Source organism: Nicotiana tabacum, chromosome 14 (assembly GCF_000715075.1).
Source record: "Nicotiana tabacum cultivar K326 chromosome 14, ASM71507v2, whole genome shotgun sequence".
NCBI classification, from domain to species: domain Eukaryota; kingdom Viridiplantae; phylum Streptophyta; class Magnoliopsida; order Solanales; family Solanaceae; genus Nicotiana; species Nicotiana tabacum.
Window position 1 is genome coordinate 89,411,660 of NC_134093.1, and position 10,649 is coordinate 89,422,308.

Below are 10,649 nucleotides of genomic sequence, written 5' to 3' on the forward strand. Positions count from 1 at the left end.
TGGATGTAGGTGGTTCCAAAGAAGACAATGTTGATCACAGATAGGTGCTGCATCCTTATCTCAGCGGACTCGGTGAGCCCCATTTCATTCTGGGGTTTGTTTATATTATTGTACTTTTGAGGTATAGCCGGGGCCTTGTTGCTAGCACCTTCTTTACACTCTTTTTGTATCTTTAGAGGCTCCGTAGACACTGTGTGGGTTGTATATGGGTGTTGGGAATATTCAATAAGTTATGTTGTGTTTGATCACTTGTTCCACTCAGACTATAAGAATATGTGTATTTTGAGACTGATAGGTGAAATAGCTAATGAAACAATTTAGTATTGCATGAATGAGCTTCCTACAGTATAACTAATGAAATCACGTCTTTTCTTGAACATGGGTGAGTTGGGTAGAGAGTATCTAACAGGCTTGCTCGGCCGAGTTCACTTAGTTGAGTGCCGGTCGCGCTTCTCGAGGTTAGGGCCTGACTGCCTCACCCTCACAAATCGGCTTGGGAATTCCATGCTACCACTTTTGTACACAACAACAATACCATTCCTATGGGGTTTTCGGGGTTAGGACAAACAAGCGCATTGTTACTATGAAGAACAACCCCAAAAGTCATCCAATTTCATTACTTTCCACAGTTCAAAATTTGACAAAGAAAGGAGTTTGAAACCATGCCTTAGATGCTTATGAGGGGAAATTTCTCTTCAATTGATGTTGCTAGAGAGTGAAGGAGTGGGTAAATAGGGCGGGCAATGGAGTTTTTGTGTGTGTTCAATGGAGTTTGTGTTTTTGTTTTGAGAGGGGGGTTAGGGCTTGCAGTGTTTTGTTTTATTGAATTTGTGTGTGTGTAGTGTTTTAAACCGGTGGGGATTAAAAAGAAAGAAAAAAAAGATTTCACAACTTACCCCGACCTCGCGACAACACTGTAACGCGAGGCATGCAACGAGCTCAAGCGGGCTATAGGTCACGCGGTGCTAGGCTCAACGCGAGCTAAAGCATGCTATAAGTCGCGTGATGCAAGGTCTATATCAAGGTCCAGCGCGCTATATCCCTTGTGGAGCGAGCTGTGTAGCGAGAGGACTACCTGGTGACGCTCGGTCTGCTGCTAGGTTCGTTGTTCTTTGGTTTGTGGCACGGGGTAAACATCGAGGTCTGGAGCGTACTCATGTGATTTTCAGTCCGTGTTGTGCATGACTCCAAGCGCAATGACCTCCCAACGTGCTCCATTAACTGTTGACATACCAAAACTTAACTAAAACTTGTTAGTGCCTACAAACAAAAATAAAATTCTAGTTATGCTAAAATAAACTATGAATTGGGTTGCCTCCCAACGAGCGCCTGATTTAATGTCATGGCATGACGTAGGTAATCGAACTTAAGGTTCACTCAACATTTTTGGCTCTTGCAAATGAGTCACCGATACAACGTTTTTCTTATCCATGCCCAAGTAATGTTTCAACCTTTTCCCAATTGACTCTAAACATGCAAGAGTCATTTGATGATGCAATATCTATAGCTCTGGTGGGATGCATCTCTACCACACAGAATGGCCCTGACCATCTTGACTTTAACTTGCCCGGAAACAACTTCAATCTCGAATTGTATAGCAATAGCACATCTCCAGGTTTAAAATTTCGTTCAAGAATGTTTTTGTCATGCACCATCTTCATTCTTTCCTTGTATAGCATTGTTCTCTCAAAAGCATGGTAACAAAACTCATCAAGTTCATGCAGCTCTGTGACTCTACTCGTTCCAGCGGCCTCCAAGTCTAGATTTAATTGCCATAACGCCCAGAAGGCTCTATGCTCTAACTCCACCGGTAAATGACATGCCTTTCAAAACACCAACTTGTACGGTGACATACCAATAAAAGTGTTGAATTCCATGGGGTATCCCCACAACGCATCATCCAATATTTTCGCCCAATCAATCCGAGTAGCATTTACAGTTTTGGTCAAAACACTCTTGATTTCTCTGTTTAACACCTCCACTTGCTCACTTGTTTGTGGGTGATACAAAGTGGCAACCTTATGGCGAACACCATATTTTCCCAATAACTTTGTAAAGACACGGTTGCACAAGTGGGTGCCTCAATCACTGATGATCGCTCTTGGAGTACCAAATCGGGTGAAGATATTTTTTTTCAGAAAACCAATAACTCCCTTCGCATCATTTGTTGGGAGTGCCAGACTTCTACCCATTTCGAGACATAGTCCACAACTACCAGTATGTACTTGTTGCTATATGAGCTGACAAATGGTCCCATAAAATCGATTCTCCATACATCAAATACTTCCACCTCTTGAATTGGGTTCATGGGAATCTCATGTCGATGGGAGATGTTCCCCGTCCGTTGGCACTCATCAGAGCTTTTCACCCAAAAGTTTTCATCTTTAAACAACGTTGGCCAATAAAAGCCTGACTTCATCACTTTAGCAGCTATCCTTACTCCTCCAAAATAGTCTCCATAAGGCGAAGCATGACATGTCTACAATACAGAAGCTTGGTCTATCTCGGGAATACATCTCCGGATCATGTTATCAATAAAAATCCTAAACAAATATGGTTCATCCCACAAATACATGCGACAATCAGGAAAGAATCTCTTTTTCTGCACAGAGGACGAGTCATAGGGAACAATACCGCTCGCTAGGTAGTTTGTAATATTTGTATACCAGGGCGCTACCTCAAGGCTCGTGGATAAAATTTGTTCATCTGGGAAAGTATCCCCGATCTCTTCCACCTTAACCCTCTTCTCAACTTCTTCAAGCTTGGACAAATGATTAGCAACTTGGTTTTCCGTCCTTTTTTGGTCATGGATCTCCTAGTCGAACTCTTGAAGTAGTAGCACCCATCGAATCAGGCACGACTTTGACTCCTTCTTCTCAATTAGGTACCTGAAAGCAGCATGGTTAGTATAAACAATTACCTTCGAGCCTATCAGATATGACCTGAATTTATCAAATGCGAACACCACTGCTAGCATATCTTTCTCTGTCACTCTGTAATTAAGTTGAGCACCACTCAAGGTTCTACTTGCATAGTAGATTGGGTGCATGGCTTTATCTTTTCTCTGCCCAAGAACCGCTCCCACAACATAGTTGCTTGCATCACACATCAGCTCAAAAAGTTGTGCCCAATCGGGTGCCACTATGATTGGGGAAGTCACCAGCCTCTTCTTCAACTCTTCAAACGCTACCCTGTATTCATCAGAAAACACAAAGGGGTGATCTTTTTCAAGCAATTTACACAAAGGGTTAGCAATTTTGGAAAACTCTTTTATAACCCGCCTATAGAAACCGGCGTGACCAAGGAAACTTCTTATGGCCTTGACAGAAGTGGGTGGATGTAACTTCTCAATTATATCAACCTTAGCACGGTCCACTTCAATGCCCTTACTTGACACTAGATGTCACAAGACTATACCTTCCTGTACCATGAAATGGCACTTCTCCCATTCAGTACCAGATTAGTCTCCATACACTTCTTCAATACTCTTTTCAAGTTCATAAGGCACTCATCAAATGAGTTCACCACCATTGAGAAATCATCCATGAAAACCTCCATTATGTCCTTTACCATATCTATGAAGATAGCCATCATGCACCTTTGGAATGTGGCGGGTGCATTGCATACGCCAAACCACATTCTCCGAAGGGCATACATGCCCTACAGAAAGCTGAACGACGTTTTCTCTCTATCCTCGAGAGAAATAGAGATATGGTTATACCTCAAGTATCCATCTAGAAAGCAAAAGTGGGACCTACACACCAATCTATCTAGCATCTGATCAATGAATGGCAGCGGAAAATGGTCTTTTCGGGTGGCCTTGTTCAATCTTCTGTAATCCATACAAATTCGCCATCCTGTGACTGTTCTTGTTGAGATCAACTCGTTGTTCTCATTTTGCACTACAGTCATTCCACCCTTCTTTGGAACACACTGAACTAGGCTGACCCAGTTGCAGTGAGAGATGGGAAAGATGATTCCCGCATCTAACCAATTGATCACTTCTTTCTTCACCACTTCTTTCATGTTGAGATTCAGACTTCTTTGATGTTCTCTGGAAGGTTTGTGTCCATCTTCCAGTAGAATCTTATGCATACAAGACGTTGGACTGATGCCATTTATATCTACAATGGTCCATCCAATTGCAATCTTACACTCCTTTAGAATCTGCAAATTAGTTCTACCTGCACATCTAACAAATCGGATAAGATAATAACAGGCAATGTCAAACTAGGTCCCAAGAAAGCATACCTGAGGTGGGATGGAAAGGGTTTCAGCTCCAACTTGGTGGCTCTTTGATTGATGGCTTAGCTAGAGGGGTCTTTCTTTATTCTAAGTGTAAAGTGTCGAATTCGAGCTCTCTTTTCTAGTACCCTTGGCCTTCAAGGGCCAATACCCACTCCGCCAAGTTCTCACCATCTACCTCTTCTAGGTTCATCAGGCAGACTGCTAGGGGGTCTTTTGCATTCAGTGCCTCACCTTCCTCCTCCAAAATCACATCCACAACTTCTATTAGAGAGCTGTTAGCAAACTCACTTGGTCGTCGCATAGACTTCTGCACATTGAACGTTATCTCTTCATCATTTAATCTCATAGTTAGCTCCCTAGTTTCACAATGAATTATAGCTCTCCCAGTGGCCAAGAATGGCCTTCCCAAAATTATGGGAATCTCCTCGTCAACCCGGCAGTCCAAAATGACAAAATATGCCAGAAACACGAACATTCCAACCTGCACAAGTACATCATCAAGTATACCTGATGGTCTTTTCACCGTTCAGTTGGCTAGCTGTAGTAACATTGATACGGGTCTTGCTCTTCCAATTCCTAACCTTTTATAGATAGCTAAGGGCATCAAGTTTATGCTTGCCCCCAAATCACATAATGCTTTAGCAAAAGCATAGCTGCCTATTGTGTATGGGATTGTGAAACTCCCTAGGTCGGCTAGCTTCTCAGCTATGGTCTCATCACGAAAACACTACATGTCTGAGTTAGTGTAATAATTTCCAAGTATTGAAATTCAAACTTGTAAGACATCAAGTCCTTCATCATTTTTCATAACCAGGCATCTCTCTCAAGGCATCAATCAGTGGAATGTTTAATTGAATCTGCTTCAGCATTTCCATGAATTTCTTATACTTCTCATCCTTCTGATATTTGGCCAACCTCTGCGAGAAGGGTGCTGGCGGTCACTTCTTTCCTGTGACTTGAGTTCGATTCTGCTCAGGCACTTTTTCTACAGCCTCCTCTTGCACTTTTTGAGTTTCCTTTGCAACCTCTTTTTCCTTATTTATTTCCTCCTGGGCTGGCTGGATTCGTACTTCTGTTAATTCAATTGACTCATCTACTTCAATTGGTACTGGCACAAGTATCTCAGTTGGTCGACTTTCGCAAGCAATTTCTTGCTCTAAATCAAGATCTCTACCATTTCTGAGACTCACAGCCATCAGCTGTTTCGGGCCTTGCCCTTTGGGATTGACATGTGTGTCTGCAGGTAAAGTCCCTTGGGTATGATTGTTCAGAGCCATAGATATTTGCCCTAATTGAATCTCAATGCCTTTAATAGCTGAGTCATGTGCTTCCACCTTCTCTTGCATTTTTCCATTGGACCCAATCAGTTGTTGTAACATTCCTTTAATTTCAAACAACCCATCATCTTGTTTCATTATTTGTTGTTGTTGAGGCAGTTGATAAGCCAACTGCCAATTTTGCTGATTGTATCCCTGTTGCCTTTAGTAAGGTACGACTTGACCCTGTGGCCGCATAACTCCAGGATTGTAGTTGTTATTATATTGCTGTTGTGCTGGTCTATACTGCTGATTTTGCTGCCCTCAATTTTGACCACCTTGCCTCTGGCCTCCATAATTGCCCACATAGTTCATATTCTCTTGGTAGCTTTGATTGTCACTTTCATGTTCACCACTCCACGAACACATATATGGTTAGTTAATGCATGGTGTACATAAGCCCCCATTAGTGGTGTCAACTATGTGTACCTGCTTCTGGCCTGATTCATCAATCTTCTTGGTGAGGATACTTATTTGCGTCATCAGTGTGGCCATATTCTCTGCTATGGAGTTGTTTGGGTCCAAAGCTGCTGAGTGAACTACAAGGGTGATTGTAGTGTCTCTTGTCATCCATCTTGAGTTTTGAGCCATTTTATCTAGCAGGACCTTACACTCTCTAAATATTTGCTCAAAAATGCTCCACCTGCTGAAGCATCAACGTTGGCCTTCAAGCTATCAGCCAATCCCATGTAAAACCTTTGTCCCAACATCTAATATGGAATTCTATGATGTGGACACTTAGCTAGCATCCCTTTGAACCTCTCCCACATTTTTGTAGTGTTTCAGCTGGTTTCTGCCTGAAGCTCAATATCTCATCAACTTGCTTGGCAGTTTTATTGGTGGGTAGAGATGTAGCATGTTGTTTGTGATTTGAAATGACTCCACTTGTATTTGAGGGACTGTAATTGCGGTTGCAAGATTTTCAGCAGTGGGTTGTGCCCAATCATACAAGGCCGCTTCTGGCACAAGAGGTGCCACACCCTGATTGTTCGGGTCATTCACATTGTTTTGGTTGTTTATTATGTCACCCATGACTAGTTCGATTCATTCCGTTGATTTTTGTTGTCGTTTGTCTTTCTTTTTTGCTCGATTTAGTTCCTTGAAAGCTTTCTCAGGATTCGGTAATGCTTCGTACAATTCATCAGTTCTTGAGGAGTTTCTAGGCATGCACCTGTAACACACAAGACTACTAACGTTAGAGTTTCAATATAATGAATTTCAAGTCGAGAAAGCTAAATAAACTATGAATTTTAACAATTCTTTTGGCAGTAATTAATAATACCATTAATTCTCCGACATCGACATCAAAATTTGATCACGCCCAACTATGCCTCCTAAGAGGTCTAGCAGTCATTGGAAATATAATCCGGTTTACAAGTCCGAAGTCGAATCCCACAGGGAATTAACATACTAATTACAATCACTAATTTCACAAGAAATGTTGAATAACTTTTTGAATGTTTGCCAACTAAGAGCAAAGTAATTAAAATGCAGTAATTTATAAATAACAAAGGAAATGTTGTGGAAAAGATTTGGAAAAGTCTAGGGTTATGATTTCCCCTATTGTTGGAATTCTCCCCGCTACGTTTCCTATAAATTTGCCTAAGTATTCTCCACCGATCGTGAGTACTTTGGGTGTCGTAATTCTCTTATGAGTAAGTACCACAATTTACTAGACTTATTCTTCTGAACTACACTAGCTGGCTCTAATTCACCGCTCACTAGGATCATACCAAGGTTTCATTATTCCTAATCCCAATTTTAAACCCTCCATATTGATTCCTCACATATGTTAGGAGTGATGTTATTCAACAACTACCTAAATATGTACCCTTTCCTAAACAATACACACTAAATAGGCATAGTCGATTGAGAGCTCTTGAATCAATCACAATATAAACGTAGTTGAACAAGTAGAGAAAAATCAAAGGCAAATCTATATTAAACATAGTAGAAAATCATCCTCAAATAGGTTCCATCAAACCCTAGATTAGAAAGTTTAGCTACTCATAAATATATCAACAATCATCATGAAGTTTAAAGACATTAAACTACAAAGTATAGAGATAAACAGAGGGAGTTGTCGGTTGATTCTTTCTCCACCGTTCTCTGCAGTCTTTTCTTCTCCAAAAATAGTGTTGAACCCAAGATTAACTCATTTGGGAAGTATTTATATGTTAGGGACGAAATTCCCCAGTCCAAATTCGGGTAAGAGTCTTTTAACCCGCGACTTTTAATCATCTAGCTATAGACCTCGCGAAGCCCGGTCTATAGCGTGGTCAACCTGGCTATAGACCTCGCGAAGCCTGGTCTATAGCACGGTCAACCTGGCTATAGACATTGCGAAGCCTGGTCTGTAGCACGGTTTGGATACCTGATGCTTTTGCGCTCTTTTCTTGCATTTTTGTCCTCTTTTGTGCAACTTTCATTCGACTATTTCTTTCGATGTTCCTACACATAAAACAACACAATTTAGCTCAAATGTCACACCATAAATAACTAAACCAACATAATATAGGGCGAGTAATGTGCTAGAGGAATAGCATTTTGGCCGAACATCAGTCTTATTCATCAAAGGGCCTCCAACTTCATTGCTCAATGTTCTACGTGAGGCCGGTGTCAATCCTTCCCAAAAATCCTGGAGTTGCATCCAGAGTTCAATTCCGCTATGCTGACACTTTCTAACTATCTCCTTAAACCTCTCCCATGCTTCAAAACCAGTTGTAGTCTCTTCTAATTGGGGTGTCACACGATGAAGTTATGGATTTCTCTTCTAATCTTGGTCGTCTTAGCCGAGGAGAAATATTTATCAAGGAATTTTCTGGTCATCTCCTCCCAAGTTCTGATCGTTCCACTAGGCAAACTCCGAAGCCACTCCTTAGGATCATCTTTAAGTGAAAAGGGGAATGCCCTTAATTGCACTGCATCGTGTGACACCCCATTGTATTGAAAGGTGTTCATAATCTCCTCGAAGTCCATTAGATGTGTGTTTGGATTTACATTTGGTTTCCCTCTGAAGACACAACAATTCTGAAGGGTTTGAAGCAACCCTTGCTTTAACTCAAAATTGTTTGCCACAATTGGAGGTGGTCTAACACTGGATAATACTTGGTTGTAGACCGGTCTAGCATACTCGCCAGGTGGTCTCCCAGCAAGGGTTGATGTTGATTAAGTCCGAGACCCTTCTCTTCTTCATAGATGTTCTGTGCATCTCTAATAGCTGCTTCCTCAGCATCCCATGCAGCGTTTTCTCATTGTTGGACTGCCTCTCTTGCAGCCAAATCTACATTATCATCACACTTTCCTTCCATAGTTTCTTTGGTTGAGGGTTGCCCAACCTTTTCTGATGTCTCGGTAAGATTTATTTCCTTCCTCAGCTATCACAGTTGTTTTTCTATCTCTGGCTCGTATGGTAGCATGCCTTTTGTAGAAGCTCGAGTCATGCACCACTCTAAACCTAGCTCCTGCGCACAGTTAAAGAACACCAAATGTAAAAAGAGAAAAATAAAAAAATCAAAAAGAAAAATTCTTGAATTAGCACTACAAACTATTTCAAACACTATTGATTGCCAATCCCCAGCAATGACGCCAACATTTGACGAGCTCAGAACACACACCTAAATTATGCTCGCTAATCAAATATAGTATAGTATAATATCGTATCCACTGGGATTGGATTTAAACAATATTATCGTAGTTTCTATCTTGGTTGCTATCAAAGAGTATCAACAATTGAAATTTAGATGATTTTTAACTACAATTAACTAAGAATCTAAAGCTATTGACTAATGACAATCGCAACAGAGGTAAGCATGGAAGTTATCAATGTTAGAAAGTAGGGGTTGATAGGATAGGTGCAAGATAATTGTTTGGGATCTTAGTCTAGGTAATTCACTTCTAATGTTTAAGTTAGTCTCTCGAATTCACTCAATTATTAGTTCAAACGTTCAGCAAAAACTCATCTCTCGATTAAGTCTTAACTTCACAAGATGAACCAATTTAAGCACGTGAAGATATGCAAGAATGCGTAGTGGATTAGTCTTTAGGAGAACCTCTCTTGATTATCCTCCTAACTAGGTTTAATCAATGATTCAACTAGCCTCTTTCGGTTACTAAGAAGAATATATGAACTCAACCAACAATATATTACAATGATATCACAAGTTATGCCTCTCTCGATTATATGAATAAGTGAATATAGATGCAATAATTAACTCATCCAAAAATGCTTTAATACATAAAACTAGAGTTATAATCAACAAACAATCATCAATACACCAAATCCATCAAACCCTAAAGGGGACTACTCATAGATATGGAGCAATTCATCACAAATAAAGTTAAAGTAGAGGAAAACATAAATTCAATTCAAATTCGGGTCTTGAGTGAGGAAGGAATGATGAAATCCTTGTGCTCGTGTTCTTCCAACTCCTCCTTAACCTCCTTAGGTAGAATATGTATCAAACGTCCAGAAAATAATACTTTTCCATGTATTTATACCAAGTAAGGTCGGGCCCATACGAAACCACCTTCTCCTAGCCAAAATTGGATTTCACTCAATAAAAATTGCACAGGCACGCCGCATGAGTCAACCCGCCAGGCGGCACATTAGTGATGAAATCCAGAGATCTAATTCTGACATGCAGCAGAGATTTGTACGGCCGTGGCATCCCACGCACCGCGGCAGTGACGATTTCTCAGAGTACAAATTTTTCTTGCATTGTGACGTCCATACTTTGTCCTCGACCCCCGAACACGATCCCGGCTTAATACCTAGGGCTTTTATGTAAACTTCAAAGCTCCAAATAACTCGAATTCATTCCATAACATCTATATCACTCGGAATCACTCCTACAAGGTATAAAATACACAACAAATGCAAAACACTATCAATTAAAGCTCAAACATGAATAAGGTGCAGTGAACTATTATGTAATAAGCGACTAAAACATGTAATTATAGCCTACTATCAACACCCCACACTCAAACCATTGCTCATTCTCGAGAAATCAAACTACACTTCATATAGATACGACAGTGTTTTGCAACAACTCTAATAACTCATCATACCAAGAATATTTAAAA

General features: G+C 40.7%; 1 protein-coding gene across 1 annotated transcript; it reads right to left on the minus strand.

The window, feature by feature from the left end:
* Positions 1-1,424: 1,424 nt before the first annotated feature.
* On the minus strand, positions 1,425-3,573 carry LOC107813120 (uncharacterized). Its single transcript, XM_075230227.1, has 6 exons — positions 3,428-3,573; positions 2,921-3,191; positions 2,678-2,815; positions 2,216-2,479; positions 1,856-2,048; positions 1,425-1,759 (listed from the first exon to the last, which is right to left on the minus strand). Exons 1-6 carry the CDS (start codon positions 3,571-3,573, stop codon positions 1,425-1,427), a joined length of 1,347 nt encoding a protein of 448 aa, XP_075086328.1.
* Between the last annotated feature and the right edge of the window lie 7,076 nt (positions 3,574-10,649).

Bases quoted from the DNA above. Each gene is read 5' to 3' on its own strand.
- LOC107813120 (XM_075230227.1), bottom strand. From the start codon at position 3,573: ATGGTAAAGGACATAATGGAGGTTTTCATGGATGATTTCTCAATGGTG. The intron at 2,816-2,920 runs GTAATTGTTTAT...GAGTTCGACTAG, and splicing joins CATATCTGATAGGCTCGAAG to GAGATCCATGACCAAAAAAG. The intron at 1,760-1,855 runs GTATGTCACCGT...AATTAAATCTAG, and splicing joins GGAATTCAACACTTTTATTG to ACTTGGAGGCCGCTGGAACG.